Raw genomic sequence first — 27413 nt, forward strand, 5'->3', positions numbered from 1 at the left:
TAAACCATTGAAGTTTAGGACCAGAAGAAGATTCCACGAGGTTAGCCTTAAACTTGTCTAAATCTATTTTTGGGCCTTGCACTTTTATTTAAAATTAATTATATTTCGAAAACATATTTAAATTTGGATAATAATAGAATTATTGGACAAATCTATTTAAATTGCAATTGAATAATGATAATGATTCATTTATCATTTAATTTTGTTTTTATTTTCTTGAATAATTTCATTATAGGTTCTGATCATATCTAATAACCTATAACTATCCACAACCCCTCCCCAACCCATAAATAGGAAGATAATGCACTTTTGTGTACTCAAACCCTCGTCCTCCTGTATTGGCAACAATGTCCATGACAATCTAGTTAAGACTTAATCGACATTTATCATTTAAATTTAAATATAACAAATTTTTTTATACAATGATATGTAAGAAATTAAGAAAAATATTTATTATATAAATTTAAATATAAATTATGTTAATGCAAAATTTACCTTCCAACTATAATTAATTTGCAACTTAAGAAATAATTGATAGTTGATTGATATATTTTTAACTAAATTAGTATATTCTTATTTTGATGACTTGTGTGGTTTATTAGCGACGCATCTTTAAAGTCAAACAAGCAAAAATCAACAAAAAAAATTGAATTGAACACTTTTAATATAATTCAAATTCCTCTTATATAGAAGAACTTTGATACTAGAGACATCTCAAACATTACAAGTATAATTAAAAACCTTTTTACTTGACTATTTTAGTGGAAAGAAGTGGTTATAATTGAATAAGTCTTATTAAATTCTATATATGCATGGCATGATTAGGTTAAATATACACATTGAGAGAGCATTTTATTTATCTATAAAAGAACTATTTATTTAATGCAAAATGTTAACACATTTGAAGGTAAGATTAATTCTGTAGTTGTTTTTTTTATTGAAATAGTTGCCATAACTTCTTGAACTATTTCATTGTTGCCTACTTTCAAGTTGGCATACTTTAGAATAAAAATATTGGATTATCTGTTGTGGGATTATTAGGATGAATTAAAACCCAAAACATAAAAACTAATTGAGTTGAAGTTGAAGAATTGAAGATTGGTTTCTTGCATAGAGATGATGTAATGGGCCAAATCTGCCCGGGCCCAACAACCAAAAACCAAAATTAAAAAACAAATAAAAATTAAACCAAATTAAATATCCACAAGTCCAAATTACATAACCCAATTTCAAACCCAAACCCAAATATAAAACCTAAAAACCAAATTAATCCTAGCCCAATACTCAATGGCCCCACAACTAATAGAGCCCGATAGGCCCAATCCTTTGACAGTTCTTGGGAACCCTAACCCTAGCCTCATTTGTTTGGCGCCGCAGCAGCCTCCAGCATCCTCCAGCACTACCATCGCTCACGCCTCCACGTCGACACAACCGTACCACCTCTGTACACCACCACGTACCTGCAAGCAGACAAGCAGACGATAGCAAATAGAAACAAAAAACAACAGAATAGAAAAAGAAGGGGGCTTGTATTTTTATTTGGTGGGGATAAGTGTTCGGATATAAAGGATTCCTTTGATTTTTGTAAAAATGGGGGGATTGAAAAAAAAGAGAAATCAATTAAAAAAAATAGTTTACCAAAGGTGATTCGCTTTTTTCTCTGTTCTTATTCTTTTTTATCTTGTTTTGAATCTACTGGACGAATCTAAAAAAGGGAGAGTTCATTTACTGTTTTGGTGTCGATTTGGTCGACGTTGGCTCCTCCGGTCGAAGGTTGACAGATCCTTGTGGGTCTGGTTGAAACCGCGACGGTGGTGGAGGCACATTATGCGCTGGTTAAGCCCACGAGCCGACCAAAAGTGGAGCACACGCATATTAATAAAATAGAAATCAGTTCAAAAGCAGTTTACAAAAAAAAAAAGAATATACTCAGAGGTTATTAAGGGTGTTTATTTCATTTTTCTTCCTTTACTTTGAATCGATCCGGCAAATATACGAAAAAAGGGGGAAAGAGAGCAAAAAGGGTTGAGAGTACCTTCTCCAGCCACTGTTATTCACGTTCGAGATGGATTAGCGGCGGGGCTGATCCATTTGCGCCCTAGCAAAGAAGGAAGGGAGAAATCCCTTCTGTTCCATTCGATTTTGGGACAGATGCATTTGGGGTTTCTTATGCACAAGCCAAACGACGTCGTTTTATGTGTGGTGGAACCCGCGCGTTGACCCGACCCACATTCGGATCCACGCCTTTGTTTAAAAAAGGGATAATTTCATGATTCGTCCTTCCCTTCGCACTACCATCTGATCGGGCCCCAATTTTAATTTGCTTTATTTTTAATTTGTCTTTGTAATTTGTGCGTGTTTGCACTTTGGTCCGTGCCTCTGCGCCTCGTTTTGGGGGACTCGGGACATTTGCGATTTTAATCCCTGTTTGTTTGGGTGCGTTTAATTATGGTCCTCAATTCTGCTTTAATAATTGTATTTATTTATTTTTGTTTCAATTGAGTTTCTTTAGTTTGATGATTTTTCTTTTATATATATTTTTAAAACATATTATTCTTCATTATTTTAAAATTATTATATTGTTTAGTTTGTGATTTCTTCTATTCATATATATATATATATTAAGGTTTCTTTGGGTTTTCAAAATTCATTTAATATTTATTTTAAATAATTCCATATGTTATTATGTTATGCATTATTTCTCATATAAATATGTTGTCAATTTTATGTACATATTTCCCTTTTTTAATTTATTCACGTATATATGTATATATATATAAAATTTGTTTATACACAATTTATCTCTTTTAGAGATCTCATTTTGTTTTTTTACATCTTTATCTATCACTTTTATATATGTACTAATTCTATTAAGCTTTTATTTTATGTGTTAATCAATTTTAAGGCAATATATTTTGTTTAGATTATTTCGCTATTTCATATTTCTTTTCATGCAATATTTATTTTAGAGCTCCTCCACGAATTATTACTTATCTTCATTATGTACTTTACTTCAAATTCTCTCATGTGTTGCCTAGTTTTAAATTTTTTAGGTTAAAATTATATGGTTTCAAAATTCTTTTTCTTCATTTATTTTAAATCTATTTATTATCATTCGAAAATTTGTTTATATTAATTTTCCATGTATATGTTGTTTTATTATGTATTAATTTGTTATTCTGTCATGTATATTGTTTATCCTTTATTTCTATTATATCTTCATTATACATTGTTTACATTGACTTTTATTGTTGCATGTATATCATCATCTTTAAGTAGATATGTTTTGTTTTTTAAAATATTTTTGTATGTTATTTGCTCTAAATTTCTTTTACAATATTTATTTTAATCTTCATTTATATATTCTTAGTTTTTTTTTATATGCAAATCATTTCAAACCCTAACATGCATAGCTCATTTTTTTTAAATTTTTATTACTAATGGTTTTTGAATTGTTGCACATTATGTTGACTCCTATTATCCGTATTAATTTGTATATTATATATTGTTTTTTTTAGTTTTCATTTCATTTCATACATAACTACTGCATATTGTTTATTCTTCATTTGCATTATCATTTTAATTGTTGTTCATCTATATTTGAAAATTGGTTGTATTTCCTTATAATATGTTTCTTTGGTGAATTATATTTTAGTTTCTCATTAATGTTCTAAATGAGATATGAACTCATTGTCATGCTGTGTATATTAATTCCTTTTTTTATGTTTATACTATTATTCTTCGCAAAGTATATTTTTTGTATGTACATTATCCCATATCATTGTTTTCCACTTGGTTTACAAGATGCGGTTTTATAAAGTCCAAATCTTTAAGATTAATTCCATTTCATTTCAAGTCAAGTTATTAAGGCGTTTTAAGCTAGTTTTATAATTATTCATTTAAAACCCCTTTAAAACGAGGGCGATATTCGATATTTGGCAATTCGCGGAATCGTGCCCTAACGTGTTGGGTTGCAATTTCTCGTTTGATCAAAATAATCGAAGGTCCCTTTTGAATTTCACTCACGTGTTCTAAAAACTCTTCAAAACGAAGGTAATATTCGATGTTTGACAATTCGGGGAATCATGCCCTATCGTGCTGGGTTACGATTTCCTGTTTGTCCAAATTGATCCTTTAGAATTTCACTCATACTCTCTAAATTCGAAAATAAGGCAATGTCTGATATCTAGAAATTCGAGGAGTCGTGCCCTACTGTGCTGCGTTTCGATTTTCCCGTTGGACAAGATAATTGGTCATCCTTTTGCGGTTTTCAACATATAAATTTTTGGAAGTCAAAATTTATCATGTTTTCAAGGGCATAAAGGATCATGTCCTATTGTGCTGGATGTAATGCTATATTCCTCTTAAGCAAGAGAATTTTGATGACCAACTCGGGTTATTCAAATGTCATCGAAAGGGAACCACATTTCAAAAACGTTTTTAAATCTTAGACAAAAGGACAGTATTTAATCGATTTGGTACCAATTTTGGGCGTAGTGAGGGTGCTAATCCTTCCTCATGCGTAACCGACTCCGAAACCCGTTTTCTCATATTTTCGTAAGACCAAAATCGTTGTTTTAGTAAAAAAGAAATGTTTTATTAAAATAACTAAATTTTTAGGTGATCCGATCACACCAAAACAAAAGGATCGGTGGCGACTCCATATTTCTATTTTTCAAAAAGTCGATCGCCCTTTTTTTTGGCCCTAAAAAGATGGTTTCGACAGATGACATATTAGTCTTTTAATCAATTTGTTCATTTTCGATTAGATTAATGACATGTTTAGGTTCATCTATTGATATAAGTTGTCTTTTTGTATTACGATCCGACCATGTAATACCGCTTAGTATTAGTTAAACATTAGATAACCATTAAGCCAATATTTACTTTCATTTTTCTTTGTGCAAAAACCATTGAGGACAATATATAAAAGGTATTAATATAATTAATGAATATTATCATTAAACCAATTTGTTCAAAAAAATAAACCCCAAATCTAGACCCTTAACTTGAACTTTAAACCCTAAAACCCAAGTTTAAAATTAGGGGTTCAAGATTCGGGGTTTAAGTTTGAGGTTTAGGGTCAAAATTCTGAGCTCAGGGTTCAAGGTTTAGGATTCTAGGTTCGGGGTAAAAAATTTCCAACATTATATATTAATTACATGGAAAAAATTGTTAAAATGACATTAGATAATTAGAAAGAGACCATGAGTGATGTGATGGAAAGGATGCATAAAATAATTTTTGAGCTCTCAAAGTAGTTCGGACTCATTCAAGCCTAATTTAAATCATAAGTACGTTTACATACCTCTTAAGTCCCTTTTAGTTTAAAAATTAAATAAATTAATCACTTAGAAAAAAAAAAGGAAAATGAGAAAAACATTTGACATATGTGTTTCTTGTATAAAATTCATTTCTTTTTCCTTTTATTACCAGGATAATTTTGACAAAAATCATTAATACCATTATTAATTATTCTTATTTATCTAGTTTCAATTAATTACTTTTAATTTTGTAATAGACATCAACTTAATTTTTTTTACCAAAAATGTAGCATTCATATCGTATATCCATAGAGAGAGTGAGGTGGGGAGAGCCTGAACCACTGTTGTCATTTTCACATGTCACGAATTTTTTAAATATATTATATACCTTATTCATTGTTCTAATTTCCCCTTCTCCGTTTATTCTTTTTATTTATTTATTTTGGGATGAGAAATGATAATATAGGAAAAGAACCACTGTGAAACACACAAAGGATAAGTGGATGAGAGTTCCCCAATACCCCAAAATAGGATTTGGTCTCAATTTCTCACCTCCAAATGCTCATCCACTTAAACTTGTAATTTCCATATAATATAATATAACTATATACTCTTACTTGTTTTAATATGGATCCCATTTTTTTAATATAAAACCTTTTTTTTAAACATTTTTCATTGCCAATCAGTCCCTTATTAATAAGTAGAGTATTTCCATAACTGGTTTAATTCCCTTCATGCACTGTGCTCCATAGTCTTGGAACCCAAGGGTATGCCTTTTCTCTACCTTATTTCATGGTCTTTTGGCCATGTTGGTTTAGATAGTAGACTAAAATATATACACTTTCTATGATTCTGCTGCATTATTCAATTTTACACTACATTTCCCCCATATATGTTTTGCTATGTTAGCTAAATTTCAGTTTAAGTCTCTGATATTGGTGTGTTGGACATATAAACTTTATCCCAAGTTCTTTTCATATGTTGGGATGATAATTTTTCTATATTCATATTCAAATATATATTGAATAGGAGTATTTTAGAATAAATGAATTTGACTCAGTAAATTATTATGTAGTTTGTATTTATGTTTTTTCATTGAATATTTTGGGTTAAATATCTTTCTTTCTTGTTCCTTTTATCTGAATTTATGTTATTTAAATTCAAGTTGAATGTTAAAATATGAGTATGTATTTAGGACGAATATTTCTAACATATTTAAAGTATCCTATAATAAATTCATATCTGAATATATATGAAATGTAAATATTGAATGAAGATGCTTAAAGAACAAATAAAAGTTGGGAGTTAATTTTCATGTTAAACATGTAGTTAAAAGTATTGAAAAATGGAAGCAAATGGCTCACGAATTCAATTTCTTAATTTCAAAGGGTAGAGCCTCATTTATTTTAATTGGTTTTGTATCTTACATATCTTATCGGGTAAATTTTAGTAAAAATTTATGCTAATACGAATCCAAAGAATTTCTATTTTTGAAATTTAAAGGAATTTTTAAATATATTAAAAGAAATTCTAAATACATAGAAAATTTTAAAATATTTATATACACAATGAACCATGTCTATGTCTATGTCTATGTAACATAAGTTGAATTAGTTTCTTCTCATCTCTATAGTTTTATGCATGTATTTGGAACTTTGTTATAACATGGTTTAGTTTAATATTATTTTTTAAAAATATTTTAAAATTACTAAAAGAATATTTTTTTAAAAAAATTGATTTAATTATTTAAATGTTTATGTAAAGTTAGGTAGATAATGAATGCAAAAAAAAGATGCTCATAGTCTAGGTCTTGAAGCCCGACATTTGATTGAACTATTGTCCGTACCATTCAGTCTGGTTACATTGTTTTGGTCCCTAATCCTAACTGGTATCATATGTTTTTTCAGACAGAAGACTCTTTTAACATTTCACCGCAAAGATGGAGATAACAAATGTGACCGAGTATCAAGAAATTGCAAAGCAAAAGTTGCCAAAGATGGTGTATGACTACTACGCATCTGGTGCTGAGGACCAATGGACATTGCATGAGAATAGATTTGCTTTCACTAAGATACTGTGAGCTTTTTTTTTTTGAAAACAAAGACCAGATTGTTCCTTTATTGCTAAATGTTTATGTCTCAATTTGTTTACATTCTTTGTTCTTAAGGTTTCGTCCTCGTATTCTCATCGATGTAAGCAAGATAGACATGACCACAACTGTGTTGGGTTTCAATATATCAATGCCTATCATGATTGCCCCAACTGCCTTTCAAAAAATGGCTCATCCTGAAGGTATGGAATCGGTTTCATTTTGTTATTTAGTTCTTGTTTCATGGAAGCCAATTTGAGTGAGATCCCTTTCAATTTGTGTGACAGGGGAGTATGCAACAGCTAGGGCTGCATCTGCTGCTGGAACTATCATGGTTTGGTTTCTCATTCCCGACTTATTTAACCCCAATCGTCGAATGTTTTTATGCTAAAACCGATCCATAACCGGTGACAGTGTTCCAATTCATTTTTAACTTGCTTGTTGATCATTTCAGACATTATCCTCATGGGCAACTTCTAGTGTTGAGGAGGTTGCTTCGACAGGACCCGGCATTCGGTTTTTCCAACTCTATGTAAGTTCAATAATGCATACATTGGTGTCCTATATTTGTACATCAACTGATCTTCGATGTCGAATCTCAAGGTATACAAGGACAGGAATGTAGTTGCACAGCTAGTTAGAAGAGCCGAGAGGGCTGGTTTCAAGGCAATTGCCCTTACAGTTGATACTCCGAGACTCGGTCGCAGAGAAGCTGATATCAAGAACAGGTATTATTGTCTCGCAGTGTCTTCGAGGCTGTTAAGCATTCTTCGTAATATATTCGAGTTACACTCAAAGAGTCTTATGTTTCAAAATTCCCTTGCAGGTTCACTTTACCACCATTTTTGACATTGAAGAACTTTGAAGGTTTGGACCTTGGCAAGATGGATAAAGTGAGTAGTCCTTTCGACATTAGTGTTAAAAAATATACTAATGAGATGAGCATTTGTTTCCTATGATATTTAACTTGTCATTGGGAGCATGCAGGCTGATGACTCGGGTCTTGCTTCGTATGTTGCCGGACAAATCGATCGTTCCCTTAGCTGGAAGGTACGTATGTGCACAAGCCGAACCAGGGATTCTATCGGTTAATTTACAATGTACATGCTATAGTTTTGATTAAACGTGTAATAAATGAACTCTATTGGCTATGCATAGGATGTGAAATGGCTTCAAACAATCACTACATTGCCAATTCTTGTGAAGGGTGTACTCACTGCTGAAGATGGTAAGAAAGAACTCGAACCCTTCTCTGTTTCTCCGTTTCGATAACATATACTGGTTTTTTGAACTATACCTATGCTTGTCTCACAGCAAGGATAGCGGTAGAGGCTGGAGCATCCGGAATCATCGTCTCCAACCACGGAGCTCGCCAACTCGATTATGTTCCTGCCACTATCATGGCCCTGGAAGAGGTAAACAATGGTTTCAGACATAGGGAGCACATTACCAAAAACTTCATGTTTCACAAATTATTGAAACTCTCTCAGGTTGTCAAAGCTGCTCAAGGTCGGGTTCCTGTCTTCTTGGACGGTGGTGTTCGGCGAGGAACCGATGTTTTTAAAGCTTTGGCATTGGGAGCCTCTGGTATATTTGTAAGTATATAACTGTCCTGCCCCTATAGGGGCTGCACCATGAATCTGCAAAAGTTGATATTATACAATGGTGCAATATTATAACAATGATGCTTAAATCTCAGATTGGGCGACCAGTGGTGTTCTCATTGGCTGCTGAAGGAGAAGCTGGCGTGAGGAAAGTGCTTTCGATGCTGCGTGAGGAGTTCGAGCTAACCATGGCGTTGAGCGGTTGTCGTTCGCTCAAAGAAATCACTCGTGACCACATCGTGACAGAATGGGACAGTCCTCATCCTCGTCCGGCCCCGAGACTGTAGAGCGCTATATATTATGGGCCTGGAACTTTAGCCAAGCAAATCGCAGGATGAACTTACCCGGAGCTCAAGAGATATATATAGCATCCGCATTGCATTTATGGCATAAAATTACTCTGTTTTTTTTCTGTGGGAACATGTTTCTGTTTCATTGAGTTAAAAGGTTATGTAATGATAATGTTGGCTACTGCTGCCTTTTCACTGTATATTCTTTTCTTAAAAACGATTTGCTGATATGAGTCTTCATAAATGAACATTAATCAATAATTCTGCTTTCTGCTTAAGATTCAATAGTTTTCAGTCACCAAATCATTTGTATTTGCAGCAGCACTATAGTTAAAGATTTAGGGAAATATGCATTTGGTTCGTTGGTAATATGAGTCTTCATATTATGTGTGATATATTTTTCTTAAAATTAAATTTTATTGCGGGTCTCTCTACATAAATCCTGTATTTGTCGCGTGAGAACAAGCATGGCTGCTGCACATCATTCTAATCAGTAATGCATGATCACATTCGACCTCAATTTTTCGAAATCCTCTGTTTCGGGCCGAGATTAGTCCCTCAAGAAGAGCTCTAGCTGCTGCTTGAAAAATACCAGCAACTCCCAGGCATTTAGCATAGCCAACAATCCAACAAGCATTTGAATCTCGTAAAACTCCACCACTTGCCGTACCTTTCGTGTCAAAATCCATAGAAGCCTCCGAATTAAGCTTGATCCAACCATTCTGGGGTGGTCTCCAAGACTCGCAAGGATCATACTGGACGATAACATTATGTTTTGGAATCGAAACCTGCAGATTATGTGCCCAAGCAAGGCTCGACGCTAGCTGATCTTTGTTGCTGCCACGATGAGTGTTAGAATTGTGTGACCCAAATTCTAAGAGATTGCTTGCAAGTCAAGTTAAACAAAAATATATTTTCTTTCTAGAAGATTTAGTATTTATTAGTATAATATATTTAGCATTTATTAGTATAGTTTATTTGACTTACTAATTTAGCCTATAAATAGGCTCCTTTACAATCTTAGAATTAAGAGACACCCATTAGATTAGAACTCATAACACATTCAGAGAATTTTGTGTTTACGTTTGAGGGTTCTTTGTTTTTCGGGTTTTCGGGGTTTAGTTTTTATCTCCATCTTTTGTACTCTTCATTCTTTTGCCATTATAGTAAAATTATCTTTGCCCGTGGTTTTTTATCCTCTTTTGAGGGTTTTTCCACGTTAAATTTGTGTGTTCATCTTCTCAATTTCTTCTACTATTTTTACTTGTTCGTTGCTTAATCGGGACGATCCTAACAAGTGGTATCAGAGCTAGTTTAACTTTCATAGATCAGCCCGGTCAGAGATGGCAGCAACAAGGTTTGAAATTGAGAAGTTCGATGGTGAGACAAATTTCAATCTATGGCAGGTTCGGATTATGGCAATTCTAGTTCAAAATGGCTTGAAAAAGGTTGTTACAGGGAAAAAGCCTGAGAATCTAAATCAAACAGAATGGGAAGATCTTGATGAAAAGGCCTTGTCTGCAATCCAGTTGTGCCTCGCGAATACAGTATTGTAAGAGGTATTGATGGAGAAGACCTCATTCGCCTTGTGGAAAAGGTTAGAAACTCTTTATGCGACTAAGTCTCTGGCTAACCGTTTAGTGTTGAAACAACGTCTATTTACGTTTCGCATGAACGAAGGTGAGCTTCTTAAAGATCACATCAGTCAATTCATTACTCTTTTAAATGATTTAAAGAACGTTGAGGTTCATATTGACGATGAAGATCAAGCTATGCTATTATTGTGCTCTTTACCCTCTTCATACAAGTCTTTTAGGGAGACCCTGATTTATGGCAGAGACAAACTCTCGTTCGAAGATGTGAAGGGTCATTTGTTAAGTAGATACAAACTCGACAATGAGTTTGATTTGAATAGCAAAGCAGATAGACAAGCTTCCGTTTTGGTAGCATCAAAGAAACGAGACAAAAGGTGTCGCTATTGCAAAAAGTTAGGTCACGTCAAAGCAGATTGTTATAAACTGCGAAATAAAAGAGCTGCTGAGAGTAGCGAGGAAGATGTAGCTGGTGCTAATTTGGTCGATGAAGGCGGTGATGATTTCTTGTTAGTGTCAACGAGCGATAACTCCAAGCTTACGTCTGAGTGGATCCTAGATTCAGGATGTTCTTTCACATGTGTCCCAATAGAGAATGGTTCTCCACATACAGTTCAGTTGAAGGTGGAGTTGTGCACATGGGAAACGATTCATCTAGTAAAATAATCGGTATTGGTACTGTTAAAATTAGGATACACGATGGGACGATTAGGACACTCTCAGATGTCAGGTATGTACCTGATTTACGAAAGAATCTCATCTCCTTGAGTATTTTAGACTTGAAAGGATGCAGAATCAACATCAAGTCGAGCGACATTAAAGTATCTCGTGGAGCTCTCGTTTTGTTAAAAGGTAAAAGAACCGGCAGTCTTTATATTCTGGAAGGTTCTACAGTGACCGGTGAAATCGGACGTCCCTCGTCCGTTACGGAGTCAAAGTCAACTCATTTGAAGCGGAGACAACTTGGTCATAGGAGGGAAAAAGGTATGACCGTTTCGTTGAAGAGAGGTTCTCTTTTGGATGCAGGTTTTGAAAAGTTAGGGCACTGTATTCGTGAAAATCAGACCCGGGTTAGTTTTGATTTGGCAGTGCACAAGTCGAAGGCTAGAAGTCTTCCAACTTCTAAGCATAGATTCGACTCAGTTAATTCCCTGCATAGTTCAAGATAGGCCCGTGGCGGGTTTTGGCAAAGATGGCATTGAAAGAATTTGTGTCAAGGTGGAGATTATTAGAATTGTGTGACCCAAATTCTAAGAGATTGCTTGCAAGTCAAGTTAAACAAAAATATATTTTCTTTCTAGAAGATTTAGTATTTATTAGTATAATATATTTAGCATTTATTAGTATAGTTTATTTGACTTACTAATTTAGCCTATAAATAGGCTCCTTTACAATCTTAGAATTAAGAGACACCCATTAGATTAGAACTCATAACACATTCAGAGAATTTTGTGTTTACGTTTGAGGGTTCTTTGTTTTTCGGGTTTTCGGGGTTTAGTTTTTATCTCCATCTTTTGTACTCTTCATTCTTTTGCCATTATAGTAAAATTATCTTTACCCGTGGTTTTTTATCCTCTTTTGAGGGGTTTTTCCACGTTAAATTTGTGTGTTCATCTTCTCAATTTCTTCAACTATTTTTACTTGTTCGTTGCTTAATCGGGACGATCCTAACAATGAGCATCCTTAAACACAAAATCATTGCTGTTCTTCCAAATCATCCGACTAAGAATAGCAAATAGTGAGCACCATCTTGCTCCCTCAATCATCTCATTCATATTTATTAATATCTTATACTTTTTTAACTTGAATTTAAAAAAAAAACTAAATATGATCTAAATCTCGAATGATGTTACAATATTGTACAACAACTAATTTATATCAATTAAAATTTTAACTAACAAATAATTTTGTTATAAAAAGAATTGACTACATTGTTTTGTCCACCATCAATGAAGTAAAAAACAAAATTTCCACTAGACAAGTGGTACCATGGTTGCTAGGTAAGACCATATAAGCCTTAGTTGGTAGTTTGAATCCCCAAAGGCATATTCTTCATAATTAATATTATGCACAATACTAACATCTTTTTTGTAAGCTTATTGGTCGTATCTCTACCAACCAAACCGCTCCCTAAACTCTGTGAAACTCATTGGACTCTCTTTGAAGTACGAGGGACAAAATCACTAATGTCATATAAGGGTATAGGTTCAGATCCTACCAAGACTAAATGCTCACATTTCCATGTTGGCGAGGCACTCCTTAAATTCTGTGAACCTAGATGAGCTCTCTTCGGAACTGGAAGATAAAACCGAGCATAGATACCCCAACACAATACCTCCATTGTTGAGGAGTCCGTTAACTCTCCAAATGACACTTTAAAGACTTCTCCTAGAGCAAGACCAACCGCTCCTCAACAACACTTAACAACAATATATCCACCCATTTTTCTCCACTAACAAGGAACAAAATAATTATGTTGATAATTTTTTTTTAAAACTAATGAGTAAATATTTGGGGTCACTAATCACACACATCTCATCATAGGCACCCACTTGATAAAAGCATGACAGTCCCAATTTGTGTTGCCATTTTGGCAACTTTGAACCTTGTCCTGCTCAACCATTTAAATTTGCATTTAAGCCTCTAATTTTTCCTCTTGGCTTAATTGCTTCCAAAATGGGTAGGCTGCGGTATTCGTTCTATCACCATTTCTATATTTTTTGTACTATTATTGACATGTCTACTTCATTTCAATTTGCTAGTAAATTCCTTCTTCACGTTTTTAATCCTTTACTACTAAAACATCATTTTCATTCATTAAATCATGCACGCTCATATGGTTTTTTGTTTTTATTTTTGTATTCGGATATACTTCAAAAACATTTATGTATGCTGGCAACCATGTGGGTGAGGCAATGCATGATGCAAGCAATTACATTTGCAAGTGTTGGTGCCAAAAATGCTTAATTTACAATTTGGTTCTTAAACTATACTCCTTTTCTCACTTTTGTATTTAACTTTTTTTTTTACATAAATTGATATCTAAAGTACATTTATTTCTCAATTCAATACCTAAAGAATGCTTCTGTTATATTTTTTAGTCCATTTTTTACAAAGATTAAAAAAAAAGGTTGGTAAGTTTCACGTGACATCTTTATATAAAAAACAAATATTTTCTTTTATTAAATTAAATCAATTTTCAATTAAAGTACGGATTGAAGGATAAGAGAATATATAAAAACTTACATAGATAAAATGATATAATTTAAGATATTTTAGTATTTTAACTATGAAAGAAAATTTATCGAGTTCGATCAATAAAGAGTTGACACATTGCATATTGAATGAAAAAGACCCAAAAGTTTCTTTTTATGTCAACATTGATTTTGAGGGTGGGAAGGGGACCAATTTTGGTACATTAATTGGACAATCAATACCAACAAATTGCCTTTGCTTGTGGATGATTCACGGAGGAAAATAAATGGAAATAGTTTTCAAATGTTTTGGCTATGTATATGGTATAATTAAGGTATTTTTCATATTTATTTTATAGTTCTACAGCTTATCGATTTTTTGTGATTTGTAATTGTCTCTTTCAATAATATTATTTTTAAAATTTTAAAATATATTTTATCTTTAAAAATATAATGTGTATTATTACTACACCTAACAATTATTGATGACTTTTAATATATTTCATAGCATGTTATTATTATTAGGAGGAGGACATACCCTCCTTGAAAAGGCATTCTTCATTGCCTTATTCATCATTTTCCTTTCACCCGAAATTTTATCCTTTTCTTTTTCTTTCTAGCCCTTCAGTGGTCCATTATAAACTTTGTCTTTTTTTTTAATATAAAATATGTAACCTCACTATACAAAAAATGTTGTCATCAAGGGATTACAGATGTTAGAAAATTCCAACTTTAAATTTTAGATTTTTAAATATGATGGGATGGTTTAAAATTAATTATTTGTTAGAGTCTCTGAACATCTCACTAATGGTTGATATTCGCAAGTCGACATTAACATAACTATTAACATCAAGTTTGATAAGTCGTAATTTATACATATTTTTATCCCATATTTAGTATATTTATGGATGAATTATCATTAGATTTGTGGAATTCGATGCCCCTAATCCTTTAATTTCATGTTTTATGCTTAGGTGAGCATAGGAGAGTAAAAAGAGTGAGAAACAGGCCAAAAATGGAGAAAATGGGTCAACGTAGGAAATCAACACGGCCTGGACTTCCCCACACGAGTAGACCACACGCCCGTGTCTATTTAGTAGACTCTAACACGACTTAAGCCACAGCACACGGGCGTGCCCCTGTCGGGCCCAAGTCTAGTTCTATTTGGAAAAGGCCACTTTTGAGGGTTTGGAAGCATTCTAAAGCCTATATAAACACCCTAGAATGGCACCTAGAAAACACACGGAGTAGGAGGCAAGGAATTACTCGAAGAAAGCCGATTGATCCATCTCAGAAGCCGGATTCTCCTTCAAGACTGAAGATCTCCCTTCAATTTCCTTCAGGGGTTTTTAGGTTTTCTTTATGTTTTGTTATCATTATTCTTCTGAGATGTTTTCTTTTACACATATGAACTAAATCTCCTAAATACCTAAGAGGAGTGAAACCTAAGATGGATCTTGTTATTATTTTTTGAATTATATGATAAATACTTGATTTGATCTTGATTATGTGTTCTTAATTCTTGCTTTAATATTCCAGGATATTAATTCAAGTATTGATATGCTTATTCAGAGGAGCAAAAGTCCCTGTCTAAGAGTAGATCTAGCATAATTAAGCGGAGTTGATTGCACCCCTAGACATAGGGCGACATAAATATGCCGGATTAGGGTCAAACCTAATAAGAGAATCCATAGATCGAGTTAATGCAACACTAGGGGTTCTAATTAGAAAAAGATATCAATTAATCAACCTAGGGTTAGACATTGTTAGTCTCGAGAGAGATAATAATATAAATTAGGGATTTCTACGGATCGAGTCAAGTGAATAAATCGTCTAATTCAGAGTCAAATAACAAGTGAAGTCTAGGCCCTTGGGTACTGTCCAAATCAATTAGTTTTCCCAAAAGTATTTCCGCAATTTACTTTCTGTGCATTCTTAGTTTAGTTAATTAGTTTAGATAAAGCAAATCCCCTAATAGTACTTTTAGTTCTTGTGGGTTCGACATTCTAGTCTTGCTATAAGCTATACTACTGTTCGATAGGTGCGCTTGCCTTTATCGTGATAATAGTTAGTTTTCAAGTACGATCAATCATAAATATAAAACTTATTACGCAACATCAAAGTTCTATCCGACTTTCACATTGAGGTCACTAATTACTCTGACCCAAGGTTCAAACTTACGAGATTCGTGGTTTTTCATTCTAACAACGTCATTTCTATAATTCAAATTTGAATTCTTTCCTTAGAAATGCGACGTGTTTTATCAGTTACTATTGTATTCAACATTTGTTAATATATATATTTAATATTTTCCAAATACAACAGAGTTAGGTAAAAGTATCACAGAGACTTTTATATTAAGAGTTGAATTGTATTTTGTCACCTTTACTTAGAAAATGGACAAACTAGTTCGTGTACATTAAATCAAAGAGCAAACAGATCATTCTATTAAAATTTCATCCATTTTTATTATTGAAAACATATCATTATACATTAACATGATGTACACATGATCTGTCACGTATAACTGTTTGGTTATTTTGTCAACCATGCTAGTTTTTAACAGTACAAATGGATGAACATACTGTAAGGCCCAAATTTTGCCCGGGGCCCAAAAACCAAATAAAATAATTACAAAACCCATTACCCAGTTGCAAGCCTAATAAGCCCAATAAACCAAATAAATAAATACAAAATAAACCCAATAACCTAAAACCCTAAAGCCCAAATCAGCCCACTATCTTAACTTTTTCAGTAGCCACCCAAACCCTAGCCTCCTCTTAGCTGCCGCTCCTCCCACGAGCACGCGCTTCCACCACTGGCCTCCCCACGCATGCCCCTCTCCTCCACGCGTCTGACACCCCTCAAAGCCTGCAAACAAGCAAGAAAAGAAGACACAAAAAGACAAAAACCATGTGCAAACAACAAAGGATATAGCAGAGAAATAGTAGCGAAATGTAAAGAGAACTATCGGCTATAAAGCTTTGGGGGAGAACCGATTGTAAGGGGGGTTTCCTAATTCAAAAAGGGGGAAACGGATTGTAAATAGGGGGACGGATTGAAAAAAAATCAATTAAAAAAACAGTTTACCGAAGATGATTCGCATTTTTTTCTCTGTTCTTATTCTTTGTTCTTACTTTATTTTGAATCTACTTGACGAATCTAAAAAAGGAGTTTATTTACTGTTTTTGGTGTCTATTTAGTCGACGTTGGCTCCTCCGATCTGAAGGTTGACAGATCCTTGTGGGTCTGGCTGAAACCACGACGGTGGTGGAGGCGTATCATGCGCCGGTGAAACCCAAGAGTTGGCCAAGGTGAAGAATAGGAGAAAAAGAAAGGAATTTCGGGGGTTTTTGCTTAGAAAAATGGTTTTGTAAGCTTTTAAAAATATAAATGTATAATAAAAGTTGTATTAAATTTAAAGTGATGCAATTAAGAGGGTGGAAACCCGCGTGTTGACCTGCTTATTAGACTGGAATTGCGCATTTGCACCTTAAAGGGGGAATTTGTGCAAACAGTCCCTCCCATTTGCACCACCTCTAATTTAATACTATTCCATTTCTTTCAATTTTGCCCTGAACTTTGCGCGCCACTCCAATTTAGTCCCCGCTTGAGTGCTTTTTTTGGGGTTGGGAACATTGGCACTTTAGCCCTTGTGCGTTCACGCGCATTCCATTTTAGTCCTTAAGCCTATTTCAACTATTTTATTATTTACACTTTAACCCTTTTATTATTTATTTATTTCAATTTGTCTTCTTAATTTTATTTAAGTTATAATTGAGCCCTCTTATTTTTTTAATTCATTTATTACATGTTTAGTTATATATTATTCTTTTTTCATTTTATTATTTCATTCATTTTCCTATTTATATACTGTTCAATCACTCATTTTACTATTATTTAAGTTTATTTATTCATTTATTTTATATTGATTTTCATTTCTTATTACCCTGTATTTCGCTTTAAAAATTGTTTATTCTTTTTTATTTTTCTTGTTGTACCATCATTATCACGTACATCTATATTGTTTATTTACTTACTATTTTTCATGTATACATCTCATCTATATTGTTGCTCCATTCATTTTTATATTTCATGTTATTTCATCTTTTAGTCAATCTTATTTATTTTGTTATTTTTATCGTACTACTATTGCTATCATCGTATTATTAAACTAATTAATCTTATATTGATTTTGTTACATTATATATTTTTTTCTTTTTGTATTTATTTACATTATTATTATTATTATTATTATCATTCTTGAGCAACATATACTTTACATTATTATCAATGTTAAAAATTTTACATATGTTATTTCTTTTAAACTATTATACAAATTATTTATTTTGAGATTTTTATATACGTCTTTTATTTTAACTTATTATCTATTCATTTTAAATTTCTTATATGTCATTTAATTATATCGTTTTATATGATAATTGTATTAAATTCTCTTTATTATTTAGTGTAAACCTTTCTACTATTATCAATTTTAAAATTTCATATGTTATTTATATTAAACTTTTGTATATATCTTTCATATGTTAATGATTTTAAATTCTTTTATTGTTAGTTGTTTTGAACTTCCTATATACATTACTTGTTTTAATTTTACTTCGGATTATATTTATATATAAATTTTCATTTAAACTATTTTTGTATATTGTTTATTTTAAATTTCTCATTTATACATTATTTATTTTAAGCTCTTTTGTATGTATTTGAAAGGGTCCCTTTTTTTATTTTACTTTGTGAATTATTTATCTTAACTAATTTAACATATTATTTATTTGAAATTTGCTTTATATATTATTTTATTTCAAATTGTTTTATATTTTATCCATGTTAAATCTTTTTCATATGTCATTTATTTTGAACCATTCTTTGGTATTACGAGTTTTAAATCTTAGTTATTTTATTTGTTATCAATTTTAAACTTTTATCCTATTCACTTTGAATCATTTTTCGCATGTTATTTTATTGTTGATGAGTATTAAAAAGTAATATACATTATGAATATTGCCGTCACATACATTAGAAATTATTTATTGACATTTTCATGTTGGGGCATTCATTAATATTGTATCTAATTCATGTTTCATTATTCCATACGCCATTTTACACTCTTGTTTATCTAGTTTAAATCATATCGTGTATTAAGTCCCAACGTTTTACTCAATATGGATCGTTCTGTTTTTATTCCAAACAAAATAAATACACATCATTTTAAATTGCACATTTGCTATTATTTCATAAAAGGAAAATTCTCAAATAAAAACAATATTCCGTATTCAAAATTCGGGAAATCATGCCCTAACTTACTGGGTTTCGATTTTTTCTCGTTTAACCCAAATAACGGCATGTTCTTTTAAATCATAATACGAGTTTTAAATAAAATGCTTACTCTCTGAGATTTGAGGTGTTGTGTCCTAACTCACTGGATATGACATCTTATTACCTCGAGATAAGATTTTTTACAAATAAGGTAATATTTCGTGTTTGGAAATTTCGAGAAATCGTGCCCTATGTGTTGGGTTTCGATTTATCATTTGACCGAATAAACGGATATCCTTTTTAAAATTTCAATGCATGAGTTTTGGAAATCATGAGATGATTTTGGGTATCGAAGGTTGGAAATGTCGTGTCGAAATAAGAGAATCTTAATATCCACTTCAAGTTAGCTAAACATTCATAAAAAGGAATCGTATTTCAAAATTTATTTTAAATCTTTTCAATTTTCGATATTAAGACATTAATTAATCAATTAGGTACCAATTTTGGGCGTTACAAGGGTGCTAATCCTTCCTCGTACATAACTGACTCCCGAACCTGTTTTCTCAAAATTCGTAGACCAAAATGTCATTTTAGTAAACTAAAATGTTTTATTAAAACAAGGGTGATCCGATCACACCCAATAAAGATCGGTGGCGACTCCCGTTTTAATTTTCACTTTCAAAACCAAAGTCGACCCCCCTTTTTTTTTCAAAAAATGGTTTCGACACATACCAAGACTAATTTTGTCTAATTTTTTTTACTGAAAAAGATCAAATACAATCTAACTATTAATATAATCACCTCCATAATACTTTTATCTATAATTACCGTATTTTCTATTTTTATTCCACTTAAGATAGTTTCCATTTTTAAACACTTTGGATTTCCAAATTAATCATATTAGCACATTCGAGATGTTAATAATAAATGTAGGGAAAAGTGATGAATTGGTTTTGCATATATCAATGATTCAATTCAATTAATTTTTTAAAAATGTGACATACAATCTATTAATTATTTCCAATTTTCGACCTCCATTTTACAAAATCATGCATATTTCAAGCTTCAAGAACAGTCAATTTTCAATGAAAAACACAGTTTTAAACTCATTCTATTCGAAATAAAACAACGAAGTCAATTTCAGCTTCGTTATACCACCATTGACAACCATTCAATTTCAACTTTGTTTTACCATCAATTGACATCCACTGAATTGATGGTTAACTTCATTTATCCATTTTATTTAATTGTTTATCTTAAAATTTTGTTTATTCAATTTATTCAAGTTTTTTTTAAAAGCTTTAATATCCTTATAAATTACAAATTTTAAAAAAATCAAATTTAAAATTTGATTAATAATTAAAAGGAGATTTTATGTTTTCCCTTGACAATAAGGCATTGTTAATCAAAGAAAATGACTTCACACATAAAATAAGTTGGAGTAGCACATGAGCTTCATTTGAAGAATAAACCAGGACCCAATTTAATTGGGGCTGTTTTTCTTGGCTCCCAAATAGCAGCCTCTGAATTTCCTTTGACCATTATTAATATATGTAGGATTTATGTCTTTAAATTCTTTCCTCCCATGCACCTACTAATAAATACATTTGTTAAGATTGATTTTAAAAATATTTTTTCCACAGCATTTAATTAGAGTAGAATCAATACCATACAGAGAAAAATACTTAAAATTATTTCATCCACCAGATTCAATGTAAGTTTTTTTGGTTGCAAGAACAAGAATAGAAATACAATACTTAAAAAAAATACTTAAAAGATATTTCGCCCACGACATTCAATATATAAATTTTTCTGTTACAAAAACAAGAGCAGGAATAACAGTCAAACAAAATCCTTAAGGATGTTTAGCCCACAACATTTGGTAAGTTTTGTTATTGGTTATAAGAACAAGAGTACAAACAACAACGTTTAGAGAAAATACTCAAAATTGCTTCACCGTATTACCACATTCAAGAGAGAGAATCCATTTATTTGGATTATATTAAACTTTTAGATTTAATTCTCGTGCACAGGAGTCCATTCCTTTTAAGAGGCTCTTATAAGCCCATTGAATTGTTATGACTTATAAGCAAATGCATACAAATTTAATAAATGACCTGAAATTACATCTTCTGAAATATCTTTTATTCTCAATAAATATTAAATTTTCTTTTAAAATTCAATTCAATTCAATTAATAATTTATGTTTTATTAAGTCTTTTTTACAAATTTCTTTGTAGTTTACGAGTTAATCTTCATGTATGATTTAATTTCTTTCGTATAAATTTCACAAGTATTAACATTATCATCAAACAATTAAAACAACCAAACAATACTCCAAAGGTTTGACATTCAAAAACCTTGTTCCTAATAAATTTAAGTATGCCATTGCAAGACTAAGATATTTGCTACAATTGTTACACATGTATATGTATATGCAAATAGCAATATGGGGCAGAACATTATAGTCATATGTTTGAAAATTGCTTATTGCATGTTGAGCATTGCTCCTAGGATATAAAAACAAAACAAGTCCATCACTTTTGAGTTATGAGCCAGCACTAAGTTAGCAATGTAAGTACCTAAAAGACCAACCAATTCCAATGAACATAATAGAAAGCAAAGGACATACTGATCCTACATGCTAAAAAAAACCACACCATCAAAACTCAATAGATTGAGCAACTTAGCCCATACCCCCCTTTTTTTATATAGCTTTGTAGTGGCCAGTAACAATAATGGCAACCCCTCCCCATTTCATACACTTCGAAATAACTTTGTATTGGGTATATGGACCAGCCAAGCATTTCAGCACTACTACTAAAAGCTCTCCCTCAATAATTTTCTAGATAAACCACAAGCAATGACCCGAAAATTCGACCCCGCCCCCCAACCGGTCATCGCATACAAATGGATCGAGTTTCGTTTCCTTCAATAAAAATATCATCGATATTTCTTAAATGCGATGTTTTACATATGAAATAGACTGAAGGGGGGGAACCCTTTATTTCAATCAAAGGGCTATCAAAGTTGACTTTAAAATCAATCAACTCTCCCAAGTTGGGAACATTGAGCAAATTGTTGAAGGCCACCCTTTAAGCTCTCCCACCCATTTTTCAATACCTTACCAGTTGAGTTTAGGCATCAAATCAGCTAAAACTTGAAAAACTAGCAAAAGGGTCATCAGTTAACAACTTGTCCAATTTGATGACATATAAAAATTGGAAATATAAAGGGTGTCTAATCTGTCAATTTAACCCAATCCCTTGAATGATTTAACATTTAACCGTGCTGTATTCTCATTTGTTCATTGTTCTAATAATTGAACTTAATGTTCTTTTCAAAAACTGACCAACTATGAACAAATTGACTTTTTGTCGGTTGTCTATGCAATATATATATAAGCTAGGCACTTTTCTTCTCAAAGTGGATATTTAAGTAATGACACAATATATATACACTGTAAATTTTCAAGTATTCACAAGGAAACACAGAATTACAGAGATAAAACAGAGGAAAATAGTACATTTTTCCCTGTAATTTATGTACTGTTTAATGAAGATAAGTGAAATAATAAGCAGAAACCAGCTGAGCTTCAATACTAGCTAAAGCAAAAGCTACAAGCTGGTATCCCCAAAACCTTTTTCACTTTACAATAGTGACCAAAAAAGGAGATTTTTAAAAGTGTAGGGACTAAAAAAAAAACAGGGTTTAAAACAGAGGAAGAGATTCCGGGGACAATCCATGCAAAGCATCCCTCTGGTAAAACCTCTCCCTTTTTTACAAAATGGCTGATGAAATTAGGCCTGTTTTTCCAAGTCCTTTGAGCTTATGAATGTTCCATGAAAACCGTATGGAACTCGAGACGGAAGTTGAACCGTGGCTTCTAGCTTTAAGTCCATGGCGTTCACAATTTGCAGTTCCGATTTCCAAGTCTTCTCGTCGTGAACGAAGGCTAAAATATAGCCGTCGTCTTCGTTCTCCGAATGGGGGTTTCGAGGGAAGAACAAAGGCTCACCACCATACCTTTGATCTCCATAGATATACTTGTTAACTTCCCCGGTCGAGAGATCGACTTTGGCGAATCCTGACACTTTAGGCCAAGGCTCAGCTAGAGCTAAATATGCAAACCGAGTCTTTCTTCCCAGTAAATTCTTGTTCACCATCCCTGCTTCCAAGTTCACTTGCTCGGATTCAGAAATAATGGCACGGCGAGTCGATTTCCCGGTCTTCAAATTCAATCTAATTTCAGACAGAACACTCTTGAGATTCTCTTCACATTCATTGAAAATGGAATCTGGGGGTGTCATGCAAGAACCAATCACAACAACTTCGTTAGTTTCTGGTTCTTCCCAAGCATTCCAAAGATGGAAACAAAAGCAATCAGGTGCTTCAATCCATTTAATCCCAGAAGCATCAATGGCATTCTTGTTCAATACCCCAAACCTTGATACCTTGTTCTTATCATACACAACGGGTGAACCACCATGAACCATTTCACCCAATTTGAAAACAACTTGTTGGTCTGGTATCACCACAAAATTTTCAGTGATGGCGAAGTCGTGCATCATTGTTGGACCATCAACTGGGATTTCAACATCAGGTGATTTCTTACCACCGGGTGAAATTTTAAAGTACTTGAGATGCGGTTTTTGGATAACATCATAGCTAAGAGCAAAGAATTCACCAGTTTGTGGATCAACTTTGGGGTGAGCAATCATTGTGGATTTCAACTGACCATCAAAATCGTATCTGCCAATGGTTTTCAAGTCACCAGATGGAGTAATACGAACATGGTACGGCAAATCATCTTCAGACATGGCTAGAAGGTGGCCGTTGAAGTAAACAAGTCCCGCGTTAGCAACACCAGTGCCATGGCTTGGATCAACGAGTCCACATAAACCTCGAGCATAGAAAAGTAACAGTCTAGCTATGCCTGAATGACCATGGAGTTCACCTATGGCTTTAGGGAAAACAGGACGCCCAAAAGCTCGTTCTTGAACCAAACGGTTGGTTTCAGTGAACCTACAAGCATAGCTAGCTGAGCCATTTTTGAACTGAACCGCATGAACCATCCCATCCCCATCGAAGAAATGGTGTCCAGCCACCGGTTCATGAAGCGGGTTGGCACCGTTTCGAGCGTAGACTCCTTGTATGCAATCCGGGATTGTTCCAATAACGGGAAGCCTTTGTTTAACAGTTTGTTCAGGGACCGGAGCAAAGTTACCGGAAATTTGTTCACCAGGGTCAGCTGTTTTCGGCAAAGGATGTTGACGCTCATGAGAAACCAAAGCATTCTCCACCGCATCTAAAGCCATAGCCGCCGCTCTTTGCAAAGGATTCCATTGTTGGGATTGAGTAGTTTTCTCGGTGTTTTTCGTTGGAGGAGTAGAAGAAGGTGATGGTGGAAAAGCTGGTAATTGTTGCTTAGGCAAATGAAGAATTGAATGGGTTTGCAAAGAACATGAAATGTAGCGCTTTTTAAAACCAATACAAGAAGAAGAAGAAGACGAAGACTGAGGAGTTGAAACAGGGAGTTTAACCTTAACACAACAGCTCCCACTAGCCACTGATGCTGCTGTTGATGAAGCCATAAGGCTAAGCCAATTACTAGTGGTTATGTAAGCTTCGTTATGAATGGTGAAACTTGATTGGTTTTGAAAAAGAATACAAAATAATTAAGACTCAAAGATTCTATACTTTTATGTGTGCTTGAGAAAGACCCTTTTTCTTTTGTAGGTGAAGAGAAATGGTGAGTGAGTGAGTATGAATGAGGAAGGGGAGAGAGAAGAGGGTTTATATAGAGAGAGAGAAGAGAAATAGGTCCACTACAAACATATAAGAGGAGACCACGTGTTGCATTTGAGTAGCAAAACAGGGGCCGACTCTAATTAAAAAGGTTGAGTGACAATTTGAAGTGATTTAAAAAAAAGGTGTTTTGCGGGTCATATTGCTTAATCCTTTGACACGATCCCCCCTCCCCTCCCCTCCTATCTTTTCTTCTCCTTCTATAATTTCATTTTGCAGAAACATCCCAAACTTTTATTCCCATCAAATTCTAATTCCATACCCTTCATGTTCGAAGCTTTAACTACACTTTACTCTTCACTCAACTCCTTCATCTTTGTTATGTATCAAGTGTATATGAAGGAAAAACTTAGTATGATGCATTGTTTGTTTGTTTACTTGGCTTAAATCCATTCAACCATGTTTTTATTCTAAAAGAAGTATTAAATTAATATTGTAACAAATAATTTATTTGGGAAAAAAACAAAAGGAATTTTGTTTATAATAATAACAATAATAGTTGAAAAGAAAAAGGGAATAGGAGGTGATATTGGAGCATTATAGGGGAGAAGGGGGGGGGGAGGGGGTAGACCACGTCCAACCCCGCGTTTCATCCTCTAACGAGAGTCGTTTAGAGCAACACGTGGCCTTTGCTGCTTTTCAACTCCTTCCCCCAAATCTAAGTCACATCATTTGTCCCACACGCTTACCCAGTTCCCTCTCCAACATTACACTATGCTTTTTTCTTTTTCTTTCTCTTTTTTTATATCATTAAATTAATTGCTAACCAACACTTTCTACATTTACACACTTATAGAATCCCGTCCTTCGGCTCATTGCTTAATAGTATTTATCCTAATCCCATTTCCCTTCCCAACAATACTCTCTACTAAACACAACCCTAAGTTCAACTCTATTAGTTGAGTGTTCATCTATTTCAAGAATAATATAGATTCAAATCATAATTGTATAAAAAAATATTAAATAATACTTTGTACATTTAGATTCACTACAAAACTATGCATTTGATCTATGTTCATCTCAATACTTATGTCATGAGAATGTATGTAGGTAGTGGTTTGCTCCTACTAATGGTGTGTAAGTTGTAAAAGAAACTTAAAGCTTAACATTAAAAGTAAGATTTGAATATAGTTGATTCATTTATTTATTTTATTATGTAGTAGTAAATTTTGCAATAATCGGATTAGATCAATCAATTAAATTGAAAAATATATTTGATTTGAAGGGTATATATAAATAATAAAATCGATCAATAAAACGATAGCGAATTTTTATTTTTAACTCAAAGAAATTTTAATAAAATTTACTTTTAACTCAAATATTATTTTAATAATTATTTAACTTTTTATATTGTTTGTTTTATATTATATTTTTTTAAAAATCACAATCTAAATTGAAAAAATTAAAAATTTAACTATTCAAATTGACCCGAAAATCCAATTCATTCAGTCCAATAGAACCGAAACTTAAATATCTTTTTGACACAGCTTAAAATGTTTTTTTGTGAAAAATATCAAAGTCCATAAATATAAGTGATGACTCAATTTGAATTGTTTATATGAAGCATGTCATGTGTTACATCCATATTATATATATATAACTTGTCATTCAATAATTAATCATTACTCTTCAACAAATTAAACATAAACTATCTGTTTGTGCTGAAACTGGTTGTGTTTTTTTTCACTGTCAACAGATATTTTTCTCATGTAAATTAATATTATAATGTTTATATTTAATATATAATTCACGAAAAATATTAAAATTTGCATTACTTTGGGGTATTTTATCTTTCATATGAAGCAAAATCATTTCTTTCTCTTTTTATTGGTTCAAATTAAGGGTGGATTTAGATTAGTGTGGGGTGTGATATGACATATTTAATTTATTTTTTATTTTATGTTACATCATTGTTATAATATCTAATCTTATCATTATTGTTATTTTTACATTAAATATAAATAAATGTTTCGCCTATCCAAACTCAACCTAAAATATGTGATTGAGTTAGAAAGGACAAAGTGAAAGGGGTAAATAGAAAAATACAGATGGCAGCAAGGATGATATATGTAAGATAGTGTGGAGAAAATAATTGAAATTAAAAGGAAACATAGAGTATTAGCCTTACGTAAGACAACATAAAGTATTAAAGTTAGTGTCAATTCCTATAAAATAGAATAAAAATTTACCCAAAACCCTAGAAATATTTTTGGTGTTATGTGTCATTCACCACAAAAAAAAACTATACAAAAATTGGTCTTAAATTAATCGCTTAATCCAAAATGGGGAGACAGC

General features: G+C 32.7%; 2 protein-coding genes and 1 long non-coding RNA gene across 4 annotated transcripts; 1 reads left to right on the forward strand and 2 right to left on the reverse strand.

The window, feature by feature from the left end:
- Window positions 1-1165: 1165 nt before the first annotated feature.
- LOC107932678 (uncharacterized) lies at window positions 1166-2508 on the reverse strand. Its single transcript, XR_001693469.2, has 3 exons — window positions 2036-2508; window positions 1730-1832; window positions 1166-1460 (listed from the first exon to the last, which is right to left on the reverse strand). It is a non-coding gene; the product is annotated as an uncharacterized lncRNA (long non-coding RNA).
- A 3006-nt stretch (window positions 2509-5514) lies between these two features.
- Window positions 5515-9525, forward strand: LOC107932676 ((S)-2-hydroxy-acid oxidase GLO1). 2 transcript variants are annotated; one of them, XM_016864733.2, is made up of 12 exons: window positions 5515-6031; window positions 7172-7340; window positions 7432-7556; window positions 7641-7687; window positions 7808-7885; window positions 7957-8081; window positions 8180-8246; window positions 8341-8403; window positions 8512-8581; window positions 8668-8768; window positions 8844-8948; window positions 9053-9525. In XM_016864733.2, the coding sequence occupies exons 2-12, from the start codon at window positions 7204-7206 to the stop codon at window positions 9242-9244; spliced, it is 1110 nt and encodes a 369-aa protein (XP_016720222.1). In that variant the 5' UTR covers window positions 5515-6031; window positions 7172-7203; the 3' UTR covers window positions 9245-9525. The 2 variants fall into 2 exon arrangements, with proteins under 2 accessions (XP_016720222.1, XP_040930182.1); XM_041074248.1 differs by lacking the exon at window positions 5515-6031 and adding an exon at window positions 6090-6202.
- Window positions 9526-22847: 13322 nt separating this feature from the next.
- LOC107936185 (9-cis-epoxycarotenoid dioxygenase NCED3, chloroplastic-like) lies at window positions 22848-25078 on the reverse strand. Its single transcript, NM_001327397.2, has one exon. The coding sequence runs from the start codon at window positions 24902-24904 to the stop codon at window positions 23111-23113; it is 1794 nt and encodes a 597-aa protein (NP_001314326.2). The 5' UTR covers window positions 24905-25078; the 3' UTR covers window positions 22848-23110.
- Between the last annotated feature and the right edge of the window lie 2335 nt (window positions 25079-27413).

This window comes from Gossypium hirsutum, chromosome A01 (assembly GCF_007990345.1).
Source record: "Gossypium hirsutum isolate 1008001.06 chromosome A01, Gossypium_hirsutum_v2.1, whole genome shotgun sequence".
NCBI lineage: Eukaryota > Viridiplantae > Streptophyta > Magnoliopsida > Malvales > Malvaceae > Gossypium > Gossypium hirsutum.